This window comes from Stenella coeruleoalba, assembly GCF_951394435.1.
Source record: "Stenella coeruleoalba genome assembly, chromosome: 10".
Taxonomy (NCBI): domain Eukaryota; kingdom Metazoa; phylum Chordata; class Mammalia; order Artiodactyla; family Delphinidae; genus Stenella; species Stenella coeruleoalba.
In genome coordinates, this window is record NC_137156.1 from 101,833,800 (window position 1) to 101,857,732 (window position 23,933).

Below are 23,933 nucleotides of genomic sequence, written 5' to 3' on the forward strand. Positions count from 1 at the left end.
TTAATAAATTCTATGGCTGAATTCTTTCAGACAGAAATTTCAGACAGAAAGCAAAAAATAAAAGGGATAATGGCGAGTTCCTGTATCAAAAGATATTTCGAAATTTATTTTGAACTTTTATCAAAAATACAAAGATAATACAAGTTTCGTCATGATTTCCCAAAGGCCTGATATATTTCTTAACATGATTTTGGTCTTTAAGAACACTTGAAATTGGCAGTAATTTAAAATCTGTGCCAGAAAAATATTACACAAACCAAATATCAAGGATTTTGTATTTAGCCATCATCTCGTCACTGTGCTTTCCAAAAGCATCTTTAAGAGTTGAGAGATCGAAGAAACTGTTCATTTAACAAGCAACAGTGAACAACACTATTTCAGTCCTTAAACCCAGATAACTCATCGCTGGGGCTGGCTGTTTTGAACATGAAAAATCTCAGTTTGTACCACAAATGCCCCAGGACAACGAGAGAGGTTATTAGCTCTTGAGTTTCCGAAGTTCTAAGCCCTATTCAGCTGCCAGATACTTATTCCACTAAAGCAGCCACTCCCAGCAAAACACAACAGTTTCCAAATAGTTAAAAGGTAAAGGACACACAAGTCTTTTAAGACATCAGTGTTACAACATACTTAATCTTTCAAAGGGTGTTGAGAGTAGTTGGGAAACTTAAACTCTGTGAATTAAATAAGCATGGGTAGATATGATTTAGGAATAAAGCTGTGGATACTGAACACATAAATCACCCAGAAGCAGCCACTTGAGACCCAGATGCTAATGTCAAAAGCACACCTGTGATGAACAGAGCCAGGCCAGAGAGCTTTCCAATCTGCAGCCTCTGACGCCTGATTTTGGTTGGTGGGTGGGGTGTCACCACGAAGGAGCCCACTTAGGATAACTGACTAAAAACTCAAAATCATCTTCAAGAAAATCTGGGTTTTGATGCCAGAGGATGGAAGGAAATGCCTTTCTCTCCCGGATAGAGACGCCCATCTCCTCCCAGAGGGAAAACGAGCCTTTTGCTAACACTGGTTTCAAAGCACCTGAAGCTTTGAAAAGCTTCTCAGGGACCCAGAACACCGACAGGTAACTTTCTCAACCAGGTAAGTAACAGCCCCACTGAACTTTCTGTGCTCTGAACTACCTTCAACTGACAGATGAAAGGGTTTTTTTCTGTAACAGTCTGAGACGTACATCATTCCAGAGGTGTTTGTTTTCTACATCTGACTTGAAACTGCCCCCTCTTAGGGCAGGTCGGGGAGCTATGTGCAGAGAAACGAAGTGGCAAGAAACAACCAGGCCTGTGGGGGTCCTACACGCCACAAAGATTCTGCCAAATGGTAATGTGCGTGCAAAGCCCAACAAACGTCCACCTTCCTCATCACCACACCCCCCGGTTCTCTTAAGTACCGAATCAAGCTCCATGCGCAGAGTGGGTTTGTGGCGCCCCTGCTGCCTTGTCCTGGGAGGCGGGCACGGCGGTGGCTGTGGTGGAGCCTGACACCGTCCCCAGGGCTGAGTGTCACCACCGCGGCAGACATCAGCTAAGTGAAACACGCAAGTGGCCGCACGGCCCCAAGAGAAGGAAAGGAAACAAGCAGGAGGGCGCGTGTCACGCTGCCAGACAGGAGCCGCCTCCTGCCACCAAAGCTGCCCGCTGGCAAGAAGGGGTGCGAAGTGCTAAGTGATGGACGCCAACCCGACACCCATGCACACTGCCAAGGCTGCCACCTGAGTGGGGCGCGTGCGGAATCCAAGACCGACGTGGGTTTGGGGGAGGGGATGACCTGGGTCCCGAGGCACAGGCAGTGTCCAGTGGGTGCCGGAGCCCCGGCTCACTCCAGCTTTTTGGCCGGTACCCGTGTCCGAGCAATGATGATGGGCACCAGGGCCAGGCAGCTGATGACAAGCGCCCACAGGGGCCGGTGGAAAAGCCAGCCAGCGGCCACGGTCAGCAAGGTCAGCGAGGTGGCCACGCATAAGGCAAAGGCCTTCAGGCCAATGTTGACCAGGTCTCGGAAGATGGGGAACCAGTCCACTGTGGGGAAGAGAGAGGTAGTGAGGCTTCCCAGGCCCCCGTGCTCTGCTGTTCTCCCCGCCCCGCCAGCCACTGTCTCTGGACCAGGTGGGGAGGAAGAGGAAGTGGTGGCGGGGCATGTGGCCTGAGGGAGCTGGGAGGTCACACGAGGAGGAGCCCTGCTCCTGACTGCAGCCCGTCCCAGCCCCAGGGAGGGCGCGTGGTCGTGCTCTGAGACCTTGTGCGCTGAGGGCAGAACGGAGACTCTCCGGGGATGGTGGCAAGCACCTGGCTGCTGCCCCTCACAAAGCAGGCTGGGCCAAACCCCCTGGGGGGCTTATTTGGGCCCCTCAGCCCTTCCTGGAGGGACCTATTCGGTCACCCAAGCCGTTACCAGTTACCTGTGCACCCAGCTCCATGGAGGGGCTGAGGGGACTCAACAGGCCCCAGCCACCCACCTCGAGGACCCTGCAGTCTACCGCCCAACGTGATACAGTCTCGGATCCGTCACCCCTTGTGGAATTAGCCGTCCTTGGCCTCCTGGCCTCTGCAGGCAGGCGTTCCATAGCCATCATCCACTGGGGGGATCTGCACTCAGTTCCCATGGGCCAGGGGCCTGGTGCCGCTGGGTCTGCACGGCCGGCCTGGGTGTCTGCCACGACGGCAGGGCCCCCACAAGCCCACGTCACATTTGAGCACTGACCATGGGACCATGTGTTGCACCACACCATGCCCACCCTGTAAGGCCGGTACTGATCTTTTTTTTTTTTTAATTAATTAATTTTTAGCTGCGTTGGGCCTTCGTTGCTGCGCACAGGCTTTCTCTAGTTGCGGCAAGCGGGGGCTACTCTTCGTTGCAGTGCGCGGGCTTCATGGGCTTCTCACTGTGGTGGCTGCTCTTGTTGCAGAGCACAGGCTCTAGGCACACAGGCTTCAACAGCTGTGGCACGCGGGCTCAGCAGCTGTGGCACATGGGCTCTAGAGCGCAGGCTCAGTAGCTGTGGCGCACGGGCTTAGTTGCTCCGCAGCATAGGCCGGTACTGCTCTCAACCTCAGTTCACCCACAAGATCACTGAGGCCTGGGAGTTAAACTTACAGCTAGAAGGTGGCATAACCAGGATTTAAACTTAAGACTGTCTGAGTGGGACTTCTCTAGTGGCGCAGTGGTTAAGAATCCGCCTGCCAATGCAGGGGACAAGGGTTCGAGCCCTGGTCCGGGAAGATCCCACTTGCCGTGGAGCAACTAAGCCCATGCGCCACAACTACTGAGCCTGCGCTCTAGAGTCCGTGAGCCACAACTACTGAGCTCACGTGCCACAACTACTGAAGCCTGTGCACCTAGAGCCTGTGCTCTGCAACAAGAGAAAACACCGCAATGAGAAGCCCATGCATTGCACTGAAGAGTAGCCCCCGCTTGCAGCAACTAGAGAAAGCCTGTGCACAGCAACGAAGACCCAATGCAGCCAAAAATAAATTAAAAAAAAAGACTGTCTGAGTGCAGAGCCTCAGGTCTTAGTCTCTGTGCTAAGCCCAGAGAGGACAGCGAGTCCGTACTGTTGGCTGCGTGGCCTCCGGGGCCCGGAGCAGCGTCCTCCGCACAGCAGGCACTCGGAAAGTGCTCATCACAGGAGTGGAGGTGTGAACGGGCGCCCTGCGCTGCAGATTCCTGAGTCCCTCCCCTGCACTGTCCCTCTGTGCTCTCATGTCTGTTCTGACTCTGGAGGATCAGCCTTCCAGTGTGGAGAGAACCAGTCGGAGAGTCAAAGGAGGGCCCTATGAGACAAACTTGATGGTGGAACTGGGCTCTGAGAGGAAAACAGCCTGTCCAAGGTCACAGCCACGATGGACTTAGCGATTGTGCCCAAGACGCGGTTGCCTTTCTGAGTACAGTTCAGCTGTCCAAGGGAAGCAGCCTTCCTTTCCCTTCACCTCAGTTTTCCCAGCTATAAAATGATCTGACAGTCTGCAGCCAGACTCTCCCCAGCTGGAGAGGGTAAGCGGGGGACGGGTTTCCGGGCCCAGAGACGGTGGACAGAACCATCTCACTGGACAGGGCGTCCCCCGAGAAGCCCCATCCTCCCGGAGAGCGGCCAAGGCCCAGCACTCAGTCACCCCAGGCACTTGGTCCTCCTGAGCCAGGCTGGGCTGCTTGGGCAGCTCTGGGGCTCAAGCGGGCCAACCCCGGGCCCTGGGCAGCCCGGCACGCTCTCCCTTGCGCTCCAGACTTGCCAGCGGCTGTGCCAAGTCTAGCCCAGGATTTGGGGTCGGGGTGAAGCATAACAGTTCCTGAGTGCTTCCTATTTGCCAAACATTTCACAGAACTCTGCAAATTAGGTGTGAGGAAACCGAAGCCAGGCCAGGAAAGGAATCCAGAGCTCTGTTCAGGCCTGGCATGGGCCGGCCAGCCTCCTCAGCACGGCTATTTGGTTGTGCGATGAAGGGGTGAAGGGGTGAAGGGCTGAGGGGATGGGCGGGTGGACGGAGCGGGGAAACCCGCAGCCTCGGGGGTCAGCATCCGCCCGGTCTTATGCTGGAAGCATCCTGACCCACATCCTGCTTCCCCTGCTCTCTCGTCCCAAAGCCTTGGGGGCACAGGATGGGCTGAGTGCCCCCCACCAGGCTGGAAGGGAGAGCGGCGGCGGGAGAAGCCAAGGAGGCCCTGTCTCTCCCCACCTACCCAGAGTGTAGAGGATCCGCGTCATGAGGTTGAGGCCCACAAACATGGCTACCCAGCCGGCCGCCCGCAGGCCCCACGTCTTCATGGAGTTGCTCTTCTGTTCCCGACGAAACACCTCCTGGAGGACAAGCGGGGAGGGGCCGTCACGTCTCAGCTCCGGGGGTCACCAGCCTACCCAGTCGGCAGGGCCAGAGCCGAGGGGCCCGGGCTGACCCAGGAGCCACTGCGTTTCTGGACAGACCAGAAGGAGGAAAGGGCACTACCCAGGCCTACGTGCCTCGCCCACCTGGCAGCACAGAGCAGGCAGGCTTGGGCCCTCAGATCACAGCCCGCCTCCTCCAAGAGCCACCAGCCCACCGTCTCACCGAATAAACCTGACCCTCCTGCCGCAGCAGCGCCTTCCAGGGGTCATCTGTCCTCACGCGGCGTCAAGCCACGAGCCCCAGCACTCCTCTCTGGGGGGCAGCTCTGAGACCGGGGCCCCACCTGCGGGAGGCTGGAGCCCCGGGACAGAGGCCTGGGCTGGGCCTCCTAATTCTAGAAACTCCCTGGGGCCCTGAAAGCTGCCTGAGAAAGGGTGACTCACAGTCACCAGGCTGGGAGGGGCCAGCCCTGCCTTGAGGTTGGTAACTGGCTACTGGGCCGCAGCCTGACCACACCCTCGTCCCAAGCTCAAGAAGAAGGCACAGCCCAGCGCCTCCTGGACTGGGGGCCGAAGGGAGAGGACGACAGCTGAAGGCCCAATAAGCGGGTCAAAAGGTCACAGCTAAGCCCTGCCGCCTGCCCACTACCTTAACCTTCCAAACCCTTATGGGTTGAGAGGGCAGGTTTAGGACAGCTCTCCACGGACATGCTGTGCTCATCAACAACATACAAGCGCATTTTCTGCTACAGAGAAGGATCTCGTGCCTGGACAGGAGAGGCTAACTTCTAAGGCAGGCACTGAACTAATGGCACGTCTTTGCACCCCTTCTCCTCGGGGCTTGGGTGAGGCGTGACCCCGTTTTACGGATGGGGTGGGTGCCCTGGTCTCTCTGGAGGCACCCGCCCTCACTCGCCTGGTCCTGGGGCCACGTAGCTCAACCCCTTCACCCCAGCTCACACAGCCTTCACGGGCCTCTGCCCGCCCCTCCCTGGGTAGGGCCACCCGGCGTCCTGGCCCCGACAAGGAGGGCCCTGGCCTGCTAGCGCGACTGGCTGGCCCCTTCTCTTCACTTGGGACTCAGCAAAAACATCCCCTGCTGCCCACTGCCACAGGAGGTTGCTGTCTCCATGTCTGTGAGCTCAGCGTCTGCCCCTCACACCAGGCTGCAGGGGCCCTGCCCACTGCTCCCCACTTTGGGGACGTGGGCTGCACACACAGGGAGACCTAACCCCTTCTACAGCTTTCTCTGGCCTCGGGGCCTGGGTCTGCCTCCGTGGTGGCAGTCTGTGACATGCCACTGGAGGGCAGAGCACAGGTGCACAGTGGCCACTCACCTCTGCTGAGATGTCCCCGTGGTGCAGAAGCAGCAAGGTGTCCCCGGACTTGGTGGAGTACGGGACCAGCTGGTCGCCCCGCTGCCGGGCAATCACGGTGACCTGGTCAGGGAATTCAGGCTTAGAGCTGCGGGGCAACCACCCGGGGGCCCAGCTCCCCTCCTCACCATGTGCCAACGAGGCAGCGAGCGGGAACACCCACGCCACCCCGAGCCTCCGCCTCCACGTCGGCCCAGGGGATGGTGGCTCCTGTTTTGCTGCTCCGTCCAAAGCTCCAGGGAGGACCCTGGGCAGAAGCGCGTTTCAGGGCTCAGCAGGGGCTGGGGCCGGGGTGACGGGGTCAGGAACGTGGGACCGAGTCTCTACAGAGCAGAAGCCGGGGTTGGGGGCAGAGGGACTGCACGTGATTGAAAGAACCTCATCGGGCCCAGCTGCGAGACCCCCAGCACCGCGCCCTCAGCCTGGGGCCCATGGACGTGCACAGGGCACGTGTGCACACGGTGGGGGGGGGGAGCGCCCATAGCCTTTGCTTGGGCCCCAGCATCTGCGCCCAGGAAGGCCCCCCTGAGTCGGCCCGGGGAGCTGATTACCACGTGAGCTGGGCCCAGGTTGGGGTCATCGCCGCTCAGCCCTGCGTAGGAAAATGAGACGCGCAGGTCTCCGACCTGGGGTGGAAGAGAAGCAAGTGAGGGAGGCGGGAGCTGTCAGCTGGGCCCACGGCGTGCCCCACTCCCATGACCTCTGCCCTTTCCCAGGTGGCCCCATCACCCGGAAAGTCTCTCCCCTCCAATTTCCCTGGCCGAGTGTAGCTGTGATTCACCGGAACCGGACCAGAGTCTGAAGCTGCGCTCTGAGTCCCACGCGCTGTCGGGGGTGGGACTCTGGGGCCCTGACCTCTGCCATCTGAGCGCCCAAGCCCGCTGGGTACCTCGGGGTACTTGGGGTTTTCACTGTGGTAGAAATAGTCCCCCCGGCGAATGATGTCCACGTGTGGGTCCTCCAGCTTGGACAGACTCAGTGGCTTAAAGTTGTCCACTTTGTCGATGAGGCCTGAGAGAGGCGGGCAGTTAGAAACAGTGCTGAGTCCACTGCAGCTCCTGGCTGCAGACCCTCGGCCTGACGGCCTTTCCAAGCACCCTCACAAGCCCAGCCATGCAGCCACCTCCTGGCTCGCCCCCTGGGCGTCCACACATGCCGTCTCCCACCCGGAGTCCCCCTCCGATTCCGTTCTTCCGCAATGCCAGCCCCCTTCAGTCTTCAGCTCCTCCAGGAAGCCTTCCCTGTCCCCTCTTCCCCTCAGCTCCGCAAGGGCCTTAGCCTGGCAGCCACTCCACCGTGGGTCTGGTCATCTGTGTCCAGGCCTGGCTTCCCTGCTGCAGCAACAGCACGAGGCTGGGGCTGGCTGGCATGGCTGGCACCAGCTGAGCGCCAGAGCAGACAGCAGACAAGCCAGGCCCCGGCTCACACAGTCTCTCCCCCGTCCCCCTGGCTATCTGCCACCTAAGTGTCTTCTCTCCCTCCTTCCTGGGTCAGGCCCAGGGACTGAGACCCAGGGACAGAGCCCCAGGAGTTTCTGCGGCCAGTGGTGCCACCCTGTCCCTTGCAAGCCTCTCTTTAGAGTCCCTTCGGGGCCTGTGATGAACCGGACGACCCCGGGCACAGGGCTGGGTGCCAGTGGGGCTCAGAAGTGGAGTCCTGGGGCCTTCTCTGCGCTGCCGGCTCCAGGGCTGCCAAGCAAGGGCTCTCAGCTCTGCCTCGTCAGCCCGATAAGAACGCAGCACCTAGCAGCTGCTCCCTGGTATGGGTTTCAGGAGGGCTTCTACATGGTTCCCCACCTCCTGGGGACACACCTGCCCTCTGGCCTCGGCCCAGAGTACAATGCTGGAAAAGCTCCGGCTGACCCCATGCCCAGGACAGCAGGGGACCCCTTTAAGCATCTGAGGGCTGAGTGCTAGGGCCCCGGCTCCTGGGAAGCGGCCAGGTGAAAGTGCAGGGACCCGGGTCGATGCTGGCTCACCTAAAGGGGCCTGAGACTCACCCGCCGAGAGGAAAAACCTGCCGATTTGGACGAAGGGGGCTGTTGCGGTGAATGACTCCACGGCCATCGCACTGTGGGAGAGGGGGAGCTTCTGGTGAAGGAGGGCGCTGGGCAGGCACTGCTTGGGTCCCTGTGGGTTGTGCTGGGCAGGGTCCCAACCCAGAGGGCTCCTGCATGTCCAGCCCAGCCCCACAGTCTGGTCTTTCCCCCCCTGCCTCAGCCTCTGCCCGGGAGGAGCAGGCTCCTCCGGCCTCCTGTCCCCCAGAGCTTCCTACCCTCTTGCCTGGACCCCTACCAGCATGTCCCATCCTGTCCCCCAGCCTTCAGACGGCCCTTCCACAGACTTCACACCCTCCTGACCCTTCCCAGCCGGGCTAACACCCAAACCCTACTGTGCACATTCAAGGCCCTCCCTGGCCCAGCCCAGTGTCACGCCTGTCTCGCCACCCCCATCCTGCCCCTGAGCTAACCTTCCTCTGCCGGAACCCCCGCAGGGCCGGGTCAAACGCTGCTGCCTCCTGAAAGCCCCTGCTGACTGTCCTCCCACCCACGCCAACCGCTGGTGACCCCTCCAGGCACTCAGTCCAGCCTTACACCCGTGACCTGTTTGAGGGGAGGTCGCCTGGGGCCAGGGGTGTCAGGTCTCACCTCTGTTCCTGGTGCCCAGCACAGGACCTGGCCTCGGAAACCTGTCCCACATTTTCATCAGCTCACGAGACAGAAGCAACTCAATTCCATTACTCAGATGAGGAGGCTGAGGCTGGGCACCTGCTAGTGGCTGACAGGGCTACGCTCAGGCCTGGGGACCTAGCTCTCACCTGGGGTTTTTGTGGCCAATCTCTCGGTCAAAGTTTCTGCTGTTGACGATTTCCGATCTCCATTCAGTGTCTGTTTCAGGCAGAGGGAAAAATGCAGAAACCACGGTAAACCTCAGGTTTGAGGCCCACTGGCCGCACGTCCTCTTATCCAAGCCTGCGACCACTCGGGAGCCAAAGGGGCGGCTACTGGAGCCTCGCTGGATGGATGGGAGAGCAGGGCTCTGAGGACCAGCACCCAAGGAGCCTGATGCTTGGTGAGGACAGAGCCCACAGGTGTGCAGGGAGGTGCTCTGTCCGCCCGCAGGCCCGGGGCCCGGTACTCACTGTAGGAGTACCTCCTCTCTGTCTTCACCTGCCCGTCCTCGGTGTATTCCCTGCAGGGAAAGCACAGGCAGCACCAGAGTCAGCCCATCACTCCCGAGGCATCCCCATCTCTAAGCATCTCCAGCTGGAAGCAACCTCGGGGCTCCCAGGTCAGACTCCCCAGATGGAGCAGGCTTGGTCCACACCAGCCCAGAAACAGGGTGCTCCCTGGCAAACAGGCAGCTCCAGGCCTCAAAGGCGCTCACTAGAGAAAAGAGCTTTCTCATCCTGAGCTGAAACCGGCCTCCCCTAGCTTGTGTCCCAGCCCTGCCCTGTGGGCTCAGCGATCTGCCTGCACCCTCTGCTCTGCGACAGCCCTGTGGAGGCCCCTGAGGCTGCCCTGCCCCAAACTGAGCCACCTGGGCTCCCCGAGTCCCCTCTCCACCCTCACTCTTAGTACCTGTGGTCCATGAGAGCCTGCCTGGAGCTCCTGTTAGATCCGATAGCACATGACCCAGGACGCCCCCGCCCCCCATGGAAGAGAAGATGGGACACAACTTGGCACAGGTCCGTCTGAGCCTAAGCTGGGGCAGCCCTAGACAACTTCCCCGGAAGGGAGTTAACCAACCCCGCTTTCTCCTCCTAGCCCCTCTGCAGGAGATTCCTGCCCCCTCCAAACAAGACCATCAGCCAGTAATTGGGGGATAACTCGACATTTCTCTGATGGGAAGATTTTATATTTTAAATTTCCGAAGTGTCAAAGTGAGCGCCACCTGCACGTCACCCTAATCCCCACGCCTCCTTCAGCCCCAGCCAACTCTTCACCCGCCGGCCCCTCACCTGGACTCCTCGGTTTCCACCCATTGGTACATCTCCACGTGCCGCCGCAGCTTCACAGCCGGGAGGTAGACCCCGTAGTTTGGATCAGACAAGAGCTTCAGATAGAATCAAACAAGAAAAATAAAGGACAAGAATGCCCAGCTCGGGGGAAGCCGGGCTGGAGGAGGAACAGGTCCAGAGGGCAGAACAGCACAGAGAACTCCACGGCTGCTCGCATGGGGAGACGAGGGAAGCTGCCCGTCCCGAGTGCTGAACCTGCAAGACTGTGACACGAGCCGCGTGCACAGCTCAGGCTGCTCGGCCCAAGTGTGCGGTACCCACGCAGCGTGTCGGGTGTTCAGACAGAACACCTGGCACCAGACACGCAAATCCATCATCACTGTTAAAGCGCCTCTTTGTGAGGCTCTTGCTTCGGGCCAGAGACTGTGCCGGGAGGGTAGCTACTGAATCCCACCCAATCTTCAGAACCGGGCCCTGGTCTGTTACAATTATTCTCCCCATTTGACAGAGGAAGACACTGAGACTCAGGAAAGATGGGTCCACACGGCTGCTGAGAGATACAGCGGGAGTCACACCAAGTGTCCCCGTCTCCAAGGCCCACGCTTTCAAATCCTCCATCAGACAATATCCTGCGATGTGTCCCGGCCTCCGCGGGTCAGCAACCACCGCCAAGCCTACCTTAGACGTCCGCAGGGCCCCAGGGATGTGCACCAGCCTCCCCTCATTCTCTGGAGCCACACTGTGGATGCTGTCGGGGGTCACCACCAGCGAGAGTCCCTCAGCCAGCAAGGTCGCCGTCTTCACTGTGCGGCCCTGTGCACAGCGGGGAGTGAGGATTTCAACCACTGGACACAGCTGTGCCCTCTGCCTTGGGCAAGAGGAACCCAGGACGTGCGCTCTCCCAGGAAGGCCACCCGGCACCCATCTCAGCACCGCCTGTGCCAGGAAGAGCTGCTGCTTCTTCTGCCCTGCACCCCTCCCCCATTTTCCTCTGCCTTCTCCGCCCCTTCCCTCCTGCTTCACTTGGGGCGATCGCACACCTGTTCAAATCATGTGACCCAGGCCTCGGCAATCACATCCTGTGTCCACTGGCCACAGGCAGCGGTTCAGAGAGAGGACTGAGGCCACTGAGGGATCTCCCTGCGACTTTTGCTAAACTGATTTAGAAAGAGATGGTTCCTCTTTTCCCTGGGGTTGCTAAGCTGCTTGGATGTGACCCTGGAGTTACGGGGCCACCTTTGCCACCACAAAGGAAGAGCCTGCCAAAGAAACATCCACAACAGAGAAAAATGGGCAAGAGATGGAGAAATGGAGATTCCTAGTGACCCAGCATGAACGCCTGGATGCAACCGTGCCTGAAACTGATGCTACCCAGGATTGCAGGTGTGCGAACAGATCCATTCCCCCTCCTGCTTACATCAGCCGTGAGGTGGGTCACAAAAGAAAGAACTCTGATTAATTCAGCTCCTGCCCCCATAAAATCTAGACCCTTATTACCATATCCAGCCTCCGAATTCACAGCCTTTGCTCCCTGATACTGCAGGGACCCTCAATCTGCACAGAGGGACTCCGAACATCGTACCTCATTGGTAAAAATTAAGTAGAAGGAGAGCAGGAAGGTCATGAGCCCCACAAACATTCCACCCGAGGTCTCACTCAGCCGCTCCAGGAAGCCTGGCTGGGACTTGGTTGTAATTCTGACATGTTCTTTCCTGTTACTCGTACTGGAATACTGAAAAAAGACATAAAAAAAAAAAAAGAAAGAAAATTGGTTTTCAAAAAATAAATTGAATTTTGCTATTTATTTATACTTTTTTTTTTTGGCTGCGTTGGGTCTTCGTTACTGTGTGCGGGCTTTCTCTAGTTGTGGCAAGTGGGGGCTACTCTTTGTTGTGGTGCGCAGGCTTCTCATTGCAGTGGCTTCTCTTGTTGCGGAGCATGGGCTCTAGGCGTGCAGGCTTCAGTAGTTGTGGCTCGTGGTCTCAGTAGTTGTGGCTTGCGGGCTGTAGAGCACAGGCTCACTAGTTGTGGCGCACCGGCTTAGTTGCTCCACGGCATGTGGGATCTTCCTGGACCAGGACTCGAACCCGTGTCCCCTACATTGGCAGCTAGATTCTTAACCACTGGGCCACCAGGAAGTCCTATTTATACTGTTTTTATTGAGTTTTAATTCTGTATGTTAAAAATGCACAGACCAGGCTTCCCTGGTGGCACAGAGGTTGAGAGTCCGCCTGCCGATGCAGGGGACACGGGTTCGTGCCCCAGTCCGGGAAGATCCCACATGCCGCGGAGCAGCTGGGCCCGTGAGCCATGGCAGCGGAGCCTGTGCGTCCGGAGCCTGCGCTCCGCAACGGGAGAGGCCACGGCAGTGAGAGGCCCGCGTACCGCAAAAAAAAAAAAAAAAAAAAAAAAAAAAAATGCACATTCCAAGTGTTTGGTTTTGACAAGTGCATACCCCATGTGTCAAGACACAGAACATGTCTATCACCCAGAAGGCTCCTTGTGCCCCTTTCCTGACACTACTCCCTCTCCCCACCGCCCAGAGGTAACAACGATTTGAATCCATATCACTACGGATTAGTTTTGCATCTTCTAGAACCTGGTATGAATGGAATCACCACACAGCATCAACTCCTTCTGTCCAGATTCTTTAACTCAGAGTAACGCTTTTGAGGGTCATCTATGTCACGGTATCAGTAATTTGTTTCTTTTTATGGCCAAGTAGAATTCTACCCACGAGCATATCACTTCTGTTGATTCACTCACCAGTAGATGGATACCCTGGTTGTTTCCAGTTCCTAGCTATTATGAACAATGCTTCTGTGAACACTCATGTACAAGTTGGTGAAATAACGTTTATATTTTAAGGCAGGACACGAAAATTTAAACATAAAATTCTGTGTCCACTTGGGCCTCTTCTCTCCCTCCCTAACATGCAGTCTGCATCTGCATTACACTCACCAGACTTCTCAAAGACAGGAGCGCCTGCTCGACCATAAAGCCCATTTTTTTTTCCCTTTCTTCTGATGCTAGCAATGTAACTTCTTAAAACAACAGCGTTCTTTCCCAGCCCTGCAGGGGGTCATGATGACTTGCTGCTCGCTTTGTACATTTACCACTTGGACGATGTATCCTTGGTGAACTTTATGTAGATCAGTATGTCATTTTCATTTACGATCCTTTGTCCCAAAAATGTACATGACTATGCCTTCGACCTCTAGCAGGCGAAACAGTTCTCAGAGCTTCTGAGAGTCTGGGTCTCAGAACTCCTGGGGCATAATCCTGTTTGGCTCAAATAAAATGCCCTTTTTTCTTTGTCACTTGATTGTTAGTTGAATTTTCGTGGACATTTGCTTGGCGTAGGTGGCGGGATATCAGAGACAGACAGCAGAGGACACCTGGAGTCCACCCCAAACGGGTGCTTGGTACCAGCATAGGCCCTTGGAGCCCCACTCCTCCGTATTCCTCAGGCACTTTGGTGGGTTCTCCTGGTACCTGGACAGCACTGCTTTAAATGACATCCTGAGTTTTACTTGAGCTGTTTTTCTTGGGACTTGGAGTCCTAAGGGGGTACTGGAACATATCCTAGGCAGGGACCTCGGAGGAGCTTTGGAGTGAACGGGGTTCACTGGTCTCTTTTAAAAACTGACTTAAATTGGAAAGATTATGTATATACGGTCTGAACAAACTGCTAGTGAAATGAGAGACTGAGCATGTTCAGCTCCGAAGTAAAGGGACACTTGCTCCTTCCAGCCACCAGCCGTTCTCAGGCGACTGAGAACCTGGGGGAAGTGTCTGAGGATCAAGTCTCTTAACACGCATCGGTCGCCCAGGGAGTCCCACCACAACCACTGAGTTAAGTTCTGCTCGCCAGGTTCGCATCATAAAGGCTGATCACCCTGCGCTCTGAGCATCCATGGTGGTTTCAGACTGTCGGAGGGAGAAGCCAAGACGCGTGAGAGTCAAGCTGACCCAAGGGGAAGCCCTTAGGGAGACAGACACACATTCGATCCATCACACCGCCCTCAGAAAGTTGTTCGGATCCTATCTGAATTGGGCTGCCAAATTAATAATGGGAAACCGTGCTCAAAGGCCAAACAGCCCCCTGATGGGCAGCCACTCTGGCTGGCTTCATGAAGAAACCGATGCTTTTGCAAACACTTATCTTAGCTCTTAAATGGCCAGGATGGAGCTCTTCTAACATTCCAACACTGTAGAGAAAGCTGGCTTGATAAAACATCTTTTCAAAACTCTGACCCTGAGAGAACAAAAGTATTCCTAGGAGAAAGCCTGAAGTTACAACTCTTCTCATGTCCCTGAAATGTAAACACAGCCCACATCGCCTGAGTCTACAACCTTGGCTTAACAGACTCTAAAACGGGGGAAAAAAACGGGGGGCGCGGGGGTGGGGGGCGCACAGTGTGTGCAAAGAGGAGGCCGTTGTGAAACTCAAGCAGGAAAACCAGGAGACTTCTGTCCGTGTCTGGCTGGATATGTGCATGTCTGCATGTATGTACGATCCGTCTCTAACTCCAAATGGTATTATCAACATTAATTGGTAAAAGAGGTTTACTTAATTGACTTAAAAGTAAATGCATACAAATCAAATATTTCTAAATGTAATTACACTAGCCCGAATTTTTAAAGGATCACATAATCTAGGCTTAATCTTTAATGAATGAAAATGAGTCAGAATTGATGGTTTAATTAATAGACATGTCTTTAGAGTCAAACGTTAAGTGTAATACTTTAACTGTACCTAGGTTTACCAAAAGTTAATAAGCTCATGTTATCTCTGTTATAAAATTTGTCAACAAGAAAATTAACTTGGTATGATAATATTTTCATAAGTAATAAATAAGTTTTGGGGTGAACTCTTTAAGAATAATTTTGTTTTATGGTATGTCTGCCTAAAAACAGTTTCTCCAGATTTTTGGTGACTTGAAACTTCAGCGTTCTGCTAAATTAAGTCAAATGATGGAATTCACTGAATGTCTAGATCATTTTCTTAATAAGAAATACTGAAACATTAATTGCTAAAGAAGTCTATGTTTACCTACTTTGATCTCTTATTACAGAGAGATTAAACATGTTTGAGACTATTAGTAAATATATTCTGTGCTTTGTTGGAAAAGTGGCATACATTTCTAAAAACTAATTTTAAAAAGGGAACCCTGAGAAAAGAGTTTTATGCATGGCCAGGACTTACTAAGATCAGACCGAATTTAATTAAATGAATGAAATTTAATATTAAAGGTGAAATGGTGAAAACTAGAGTTTGTTTTTTTCTGTTAAGAGGACAAAGTTCTCTTGAAATATTGATCTGCTTTTGATAACAGACTGTAAAGTTTCTTTAACTCTTAAGTAATCTTCTGTAACTTTCTGTATTTGCTTTCGAAATCTTTTACTAGCACTTTGGTTAAGTGAATAAATATTGTTTCACAGTGACTTATGATTCTACTTAGCCAAACATTTAAAACCTCTTGATATCGTTCACAAACTTCCTCAAATCAAATTCTAAATGTTCTTTTGGCCTCCAGCTACCTTTGGGAAGCTTCAGAAGGCCCCTAAACAGCTCAAAGAGAAATATTTAAACTAATTAGGCTCATTTGGTATGTTAAATTACATGGGAAACATTGTCAAATGAGTAATGATAAATCTTGTTAGGTTATATTATATGGCTAAATATATTACTATAAACATTCTAGAAATTATATGAAGTTCCTAAAATTTGAAATGTCCTGGTATGTTGTCAGTCATGATTTACAGTATCTTAAAATGTTGTATGCCACAGAAATAGCCAAATTTCCTTGATAACTACACTGTAATCAGGTCTTTAACCATGCTTTTAAGTCTTTTGTCATTTATACACAGTTATGCCTATACAATAACTGATGCTTTTACAAAAATGTTTGTAGATGACTTGCTGTTATGCTCCCAAATTAAATTAGACTCGGTAGCAAAAGGACCTCCTCCTTGTACGAGGGCTGTTTCAGCCACGGCTCTCACATAAAGCCACTGAAGAAATAGTAATGGGGTCTCCTTTAACTATTTATGTCCCACACTCGGGTGAGTTTCTTCTAAACTCTCACCACCCTCAGCACTATTCTATAAGCCAGCTAGCTTCGTATGAAGTATCGTTGCTTTATGCTACCTTGGTTCCATGTAATAACCTTAACCCTGCAACTCTGCTTCCAGCACCACAGGAAGAAAACAACCATGACTGCGTTTTGTTAACCAATTATCTTCTTGCTTCCAGGAAGCCCATATCGGTAATGCTGATCTAATTTAATTTATAGATGGTCCTACTTAAGGGATGAGCAGGGCATTAGGACATTACCGAGCTGGATATGCAGTAACGCCCACAGTAGACATAATGAAAACTTTTACTTACCAGGAACAAAGTCAGCACAAGCTGAATTAACTGCCTTAACTCTAGCTAAAGACCAGTTAATACATATTTATACTGACAGTCACCATGCCTCTGGAGTGACACATGACTTTGGAATGTTATGGAAACAATGAGGTTTTTAAGCTCTTCAGGACAACCTAATAAAGAAATGGAAAACAGGTTGCAGAGTTGTTGTTATACGACTGCCAATACAGTGAGCAATTATTGAAACCGGAATTTTCAATAATTTTCAGTTTTCACCTACGCCAGGCATTCCAAATCTGATAGTATGTAAACTAGAGGAAATCAGCTCGGTGACGCTCCCGCCCATGAGGCAGCTTTAAACACTCATCCTATCCAGCCTCCAGAACGGCCACTGCTCTCAGTTAACCCTGCTAACCCAGTAAAAGATTTCCTTCTACAGGCTCAAGAAATTGCCACTAAAGAAGAGAAACAAATATGGCCACAAAAAAGGGAATTCTGATCCCACCACAGATATATGGTTTAGACCTGATTGAAAAAAAGCCACCTAGTGTCTGGAGCACAACTGCCATCGCTCCAGCACGCACCCCCTTTAACTCACTGTGCGCCTGAGAAAACGGTTTCTGGGGAAAACAGTATTCTTGGAAACTTGCCTCCACGGTGGTTCGAGGGAAACATTACATTATTGTCAGGGTCTCACTGAGGCACTTAGAAAACAATCAGTAACTAACTCTTTTTACAGCGAGCTCCCAGAAAACCCTACAGATCATGGATTATAACCTAGTGATTTTGTTTATTGGAAAGGACATCAAATAAATGATTCTTTGCAGCCACAAGGGTAAGAACCTTATCTGTTATTGTTAACTAATCCATGCTCAGCCAAACCGAAAGACATTAATTCATGGATTCACGTCTCTCATTTTAAAAAGGCCCCTCCACCTAAATGGACTTCGACCCGTTTCTAACACCCTGTTTCAACTAAGACAAGTACCACCAAGCTAGGATGAGGGGACAACAGCAGCAGACAACTGCCCCAAGAGTCCAGACCAGGCCTGCAAGACCCATCCTACCCGTTCAATTGTACTATTTACCAAATGTCTGTCAAAACTGACAGCTACTGTTTTACTTCTAGCTATGCTTTTGCCCCAGGGTTTAAGATGGAAGGAAAATTCCTTAGTACAGCTGTTGCAAAGTATAGCTACCGGAGGCAAATTTAATCGATCGCTGGATCTGTCATCCAACTCTTCAGACAATACAAGGCCGACACAGGCCCTCATAACTCCTGTCATTGACTTTTCATATGTTCCCAATGTTACCACTTACTTAGATCAACCTCCCTCTGGCCTAACCTTTCAGGTTCAAATTTTCTAAAGTGCTAATGTGTCCATGCCTTGTCTGACACTACACTACCCTCAGTCCTTAGGGACCAGACACAACTTACGCTAGTACCCACACCCCAGCCCCGCCCCGCCCCGAGCTCCATCTCTTACTTAACTTACAAATGTCTTGAAGAGAAAAACACAAGGAACTTGTGCCCACAACTCCCCCATGTCAAATACCATACAGACAGCTTTTGGAAAGCCTGCAAGAACGACCATGGTTTAATACCGTGTTAGCAAAACTTCCAATCGATGCGGCTATCCATGAGAGCTCTCTGGGAGGGAACACTTGCATCCCTAGGTTTTATCTTCTTATATGGTATTGGAACTGACACACCTACCCAAGGATGGGCACATAAATGTCTTAACAGCTGGCAGGTAAAAGGCTTTTTGTTTGTTGGGCATTATGTTACCCCACTGTCTATACAATGAGGCAGATGAACCTCCTTTCTCTCTCCATGACAGTCAAGAGATCCATGTTAGCAGGATATCAAGATATCTGGTGGCAAAGTCTTTTGGGAATCTTGAGTCCTAGGGCAGGAATATATGTAAACAGAGATATGCTCAGAAATCTATCAGGCACCATTGGTCAAACAGCCAAAGAGACTGCAAGCAGCACTGCAGCCCAACAGACATCCCTAAGTTCCTTAGCTCATGTAGTATTAGCTAACAGTGCTGCCTTAGAAAACGTATAATCTATAAACTGTTTCCCCATCAGCATACACCTCTATGTTTGTTTACTCTATAGGATTAATTTACTCAATTCTGAAGTTTCTACGATGGGAAAGTGATGTTGCAAAATCGAATAGCTCTTGATTTTTAACACCACCTTGCAAGGAGAAGCTTGTGCTATAACCCAGACTAAATGCTGCGTTTCCATATAGGACGAGTCCTCTAATACAACTCATTTAACAGCTCACATACCAAGTACAATTTCCGTACTGAAGGATCCCCTTCCTAGTCCAGGTGAAATCTCAGGGAAATGGCTCAACTCTGTGGATTCATGGCTTAAAGCTCTGCTTGTGACTTTGTTATTGTCGTTGGCTTTATTGATTTCATTTACAGAGTAATAATCTCTTGTGCCTCTTGTATACTCAAAACTCCAAGGACTTCCCTGGTGGCGCAGTGGTTGAGAATCCGCCTGCCAATGCAGGGGACACAGGTTCAATCCCTGGTCTGGGAAGATCCCACATGCCAAGGAGCAACTAAGCCCATGCGCCACAACTGCTGAGCCTGCGTGCTGCAACTACTGAAGCCCGCACGCCTAGAGCCCGTGCTCCGCAATGAGAAGCCACCACAATGTGAAGCCCGCCCACCGCAACCAAGAGTAGCCCCCACTCGCCGCAACTAGAGAAAGCCCGCGCGCAGCAACGAAGACCCAACACAGCCAAAAAAAAAAAAAAAAACTCCAACTAAAATAACGATGTCTAACGATTTGACACTATTGATCATACCTGTAGTTCTATATAAGATAATAGGTATGCACAACGCATATGCAGGGTAAAACTGGCATAAGTCCTATTGGACAATTGACCATCAGTCCTTGCCAAGCAGTTTACTAGCCTAACCCGCTAAAAGGAAAGAAAGAACCAGGCTATTAAGATCTGTCATCAAGGGAGAGGATGCAGGGCAGGTAAGCAACCACCAACCCCATGGAGGGATCAAATATTTGATCACCTAATGTATTCTACCAAAAGAGGGAAAAAGATGAAATGAAATTTATATTTTAAGGCAGGACATGAAAATTTAAGCCTAAAATTCTGTGTGCATTTGGGCCTCTTCTCTCCCTCCCTAACGTGCAGTCTGCATCTGCATTACACTGACCAGACCTTCTCAAAGACAGAAGCACCTGCTCGACAGTAAAGATTATTTTTTTCCCTTTCTTCTGATGCAAGCAATGCAACTTCTCAAAAGAATAGCGTTCTTTCCCAGCTCTGCAGGCAGTCATGGTGATTTACTGCTCCTTTGTACGTGCCTACTGGACAATGTGTCTTTGATGAACTTCATAGAAAATATCAGTATGTCATTTTGATGTTTGATCCTTTGATTTGAAAATGTACACGACTGTGCCTTTGACTTCTTTTTTTTTTAAATATGTAAGATACATTTATATAATGATAAGTGCAACGAAGAACATACTACAGGATAATGGGATAAAATGGCGGGGGTGGAAAGTGGAGTGGACTGGGGATGGCTCTTGAGCCTTCAGTCAGTATACACAGCCTTGGGAGGAGGTTGACTTTTTTTTTTTTTTTTTTTTGGCTGCGATGGGTCTTCATTGCGACGTGCGGGCTTTCTCTAGTTGCGGCGAGCGGGGGCTACTCTTCGTTGCAATGCATGGGCTTCTCATTGCGGTGTGTGCCTTTGACTTCTAACATGTGGAACAGTTCTCAAGAGCTTCTGAGAGTCTATCTCCCGGGTTATAATCCTGTTTGGCTCCAACAGAATTAACTTTTTTTCCTCTTAACTTGACTGTTAATTGAATTTTTGTCAGAGTCTTCAGGAAAACATGTGTTTTCATTTCCCCTGAGCATTAGGTACATACCTAGGAGTGGAACTGATGGATCATAGGGAAGATGCATGTTTTTTAAGAAATTAGCAAATTGTTTTACAAACAGGTTATTAGAGATATATTTCTAATTCAGTTCAACGAATAGTGGCTGAGTTTCCTTAGGGCAGTGCCAGGCCTCACAGGGGTAAGAATGTAGGGGTGAGAGGCTTTAGGGCCATTGAGTCAGGGTGACAAACAGTGCCAGGCCTTGCTGAGTGCCTGGTGAGAGGCACAGAGCCAGTGTTAAAGGAGTGGCCCCTTCCAGCTGAGAGGGTCAACGCAGGCCCCCTGAAGGAGGGGGCATTTTGAGTGGGCTCTCGGAGGCGGACCCTGGGGTGAGGGCATCCCTAGCAGGGGGAACAGCGGCCTCTCTGCTCTGGCTGGGTTGTGGAGGGCATGGGGAGGAGAGGAGGGCAGCTAGGCGGCTCTAGGTGGGTCATGGTAGGCTGCAAACTCCAGAGTCAGTGGGTCAGGATTGTCCAGCCAGTAACAAAGCACAGTTCAGCGTGTCCGCTGCTGACCCAGAGCGTCATCATCCGAAGCAGGACTCTGGAGCCAGAAGGCTGGGTTTGAATGCAGGCTCTGCTACACAGCAGCTATGAGACCTTGGGCAAGCGATTGAACCCCGCTGTGCCCGGCACTTCCTCATGGGTAAAATGGGGCTAATAATCCAGTACATAGGGTTGTGGTAAGAACCAGAGGACATAATTATTGGATGCTCAGTGCCCAGGGCACAGGGAGCCCCATGCCGGTGCTGGCTGGTGGGAATGCAGTCAGCTTTCTCTATCACTGATACCAAGGCTGGGCCGGGCTGAGCTGACAAAAGCCACAAAGATGTAAGCGGTTCCCGGATGAGCATGCAGGGTAAGCTAGCCCATCCTGGCACTGGGGAGTCAGAGGAGAATCAAGGCAGTCTCTGCTTAAACGAAGCTGGTGCCATGTTCTCTGACTGTCGCTGAATGCCACCAGCCCAGGCCTGCCAGGGCCCAGATGTCCATTGCGTTCAGAAATGGTCTTGACTTTCCAGGCCATTTGGAAACATTAGTGGAGCAATTTGCTGCAGGCAGGTAGGTGACCATCAACCATCATCATGATGACAATGGCAAACACTCCAGTCTATCACAGGCCAGACACGGACAAGCCCAAGGAAGGGGGTGCTATCACGACCCCATTTCGCAGGCAGGAACACAGAGGCTCAGCACTTATACCACCAGTCCAGATCACACAGCCTCTAAGAGATGAACTTAGGATTCAAATATGGGCAGACTGGAGGCCACTCTCCTACCACTCTGCTCTGGACTGCGTTCCTCACTCCTTGGGAGCTCGCTGCAGGCAGGCAGGCAAGACAGGAAAAGAAGCCAGTCCCGCTACAGCCAGTGCAGTCCCCAAGTCGATGGCTGGAAGGCCTGGCTTCCTCCTGGGCCTCCCCTCAGCACACAGCTAGGAGCCAACATCAACATAAGGGGCTCAAAGATGGCCTTAGGAGAAGAAGGTGCCCCTCAGGCTGGCGAGCGTGCAGAGTGGCTTGACACACCCAGCCCACATTCTGGACCAAATGCCCAGTAAACATGGATGTTCGTGGAGATTTCCTCCCTGCCCACTCCCCTACTCCAAGCTTCGAATCAATGAGCAGTGAGTGGTAGGAACAAGGATCGACATACAGGCCCTGAAAATCACTTGCTGTGTAACACTGAGTAAGCTGCTCTACCTCTCTGATCCTGTTTACTCATTTATAAAGTGGAGATGGTAACAGTAACTCCATCACTGGACAGATTTTACAGTGATTAATAATCCTGTGGCCTCCTTGCTCCGCCCCATCATCTTCAGATCTTTCTTCCTCACGGGGCCTCGTGGCCCCTGTAAATGTGCACCCCACTGCTGGGTGAATCAACAAAGGTTTGGCAGCAGAGGGAACCCTAATTCATCTACATTCTTTGGCAAAGGTCAGGACCCAATGTATCCAAGGTCTCTGCCCACCAAAACTGAAGACAAACCGTTTTCTTTTTTACGTATTAAGTACCTACTATGCCCCAGACACTATGCTAAACACAGTCTCCCTTAAACTTCACAGTAACTGCTCCCATGAGGAAACAAAAATCCCAAGAGATTAAGGCCACACAGCTACTGAGGAAAAATCTGCATTTTCCCCCAGGTCAGCCTGACTCCAAAACCTGCCCCACACCTTCCCACGACCTGCCAAACTGGCTGTGAGACCCTGGGCAAGTGCCTTCCCCTGCCGGGGAAGTTCCTCATCTGTAAGATATGGTGGTGGCGGTATGGGGGCAGGCCCGTGTCCTGCCAGCTTGGGTCTCTCCCGGCAGCGGACCCTGCGTCTCACGGACCACCTCTAGGTGCGCCATTTAAGGTTTCTCGGACTCCCAGACAACTCTAATCCAGGCTGTGGAAGACACAGCCCTGGCTTCTCAGGGGGTGTGGGAGGCAGAGAGGGCGCTTGGGGACAGAGGAGGGGCCTGAAAAGAGCAGGTAACAGACCAGGGGAGAGTGGCTGGACACTCCACCACAGCAGGAGGGAGGGAGTGCCTGGGCTGGCAGGGCTGTGAGCTGGCTCCACACACACTTTCAGAGAGAAGGCGAGTGTGAATCACCAGCTCCTCCCATGCCCTGCACCCTGGCGGGAGGTGCCCCTCTGTTTGTTGAATGAATGTTGGGCTTAAATAGAAAGATTCCTGAAATACGGCTGGCTGCAGGAAAAAGCAGCCAGCAGCCGTTCCAGGGGCACCACCTTCGGCCAGGGCGTCTGCAACCAAATCCATGCTAGGAGGCAGACGGCCGGCCGTAGGGAAATGCCCCCTTCTCCCCGTCGTCCTAACTCCTCCGCTCCCAAACCAGCCCACGCCCCTTTGCAGCAGCATCAGCTGGGGTTTACATACCCCCCTGGGGCGGGGAGCTCACCGCCCGCCCGGACAGTGCGTCGCGGATCGGCTTCGCCACCGCCCCAGTGGACTGGCCTTCTCTGCGGCCCAGTCCAGCCCTCAAGGTCCTTACATGGGAGAAATCCGAGAACCCAGGCGAGAACTGGGAACGAAAGGAGAAGCTGCGGGGAGCCGAAGCCACACGTCCCGAGGCCCGGTCCTCGCCACCGCGCGCCCCAAGGAGTCCGGCCGAGCTAGGAGAAACGGACAGACGGCTCGGCTGCCAGAAGGCCCGGATACGGGAGAGGAAGGGGTTCACCGGGCAGGCGGCCGCGGCCCGCCCGCGGGGAGAGGGGACCGGGACACGGGGAGGCCTGGGTGTGGCCGGCGAACCAGAAGACACTCACGTTCGCGGCCATGCCGCGGCTGGGTCGCCGCCCGCCTCGCTCGGCTCAGCTCCGAGAAGTGCTTACGGCCGCAGCGCGGAGTCCCGCGGCCTCTCGCCTACCGGAGAGCGGCAACCAACCAACCGAATCCCAGAGCCCGGGACGCGCCACAGTTACCGCCCCGCGGGCACGAGCTTTTCG

At 52.9% G+C, this 23,933-nt stretch overlaps 1 protein-coding gene across 2 annotated transcripts; it reads right to left on the bottom strand.

Annotated features, from left to right (window-relative positions):
- Positions 1 to 77: 77 nt before the first annotated feature.
- Positions 78 to 23,917, bottom strand: TMEM43 (transmembrane protein 43). Of its 2 annotated transcripts, none has more exons than XM_079932846.1 (12): positions 23,754 to 23,917; positions 11,753 to 11,902; positions 10,849 to 10,983; positions 10,171 to 10,265; positions 9,352 to 9,401; positions 9,028 to 9,097; positions 8,210 to 8,280; positions 7,100 to 7,221; positions 6,762 to 6,836; positions 6,172 to 6,273; positions 4,693 to 4,810; positions 78 to 2,036 (listed from the first exon to the last, which is right to left on the bottom strand). In XM_079932846.1, the coding sequence occupies exons 1-12, from the start codon at positions 23,763 to 23,765 to the stop codon at positions 1,834 to 1,836; spliced, it is 1,203 nt and encodes a 400-aa protein (XP_079788972.1). In that variant the 5' UTR covers positions 23,766 to 23,917; the 3' UTR covers positions 78 to 1,833. The 2 variants fall into 2 exon arrangements, with proteins under 2 accessions (XP_079788972.1, XP_079788973.1); XM_079932847.1 differs by lacking the exon at positions 23,754 to 23,917 and adding an exon at positions 23,480 to 23,599.
- Between the last annotated feature and the right edge of the window lie 16 nt (positions 23,918 to 23,933).

Excerpts from the sequence above, each read along its gene's own strand:
- TMEM43 (XM_079932846.1), bottom strand. Across the intron at positions 10,266-10,848 it reads GGGCCCTGCGGACGTCTAAG|CTCTTGTCTGATCCAAACTA; the intron begins GTAGGCTTGGCG and ends TTCTATCTGAAG. Across the intron at positions 9,098-9,351 it reads AGAGAGGAGGTACTCCTACA|ACACTGAATGGAGATCGGAA; the intron begins GTGAGTACCGGG and ends TGCCTGAAACAG.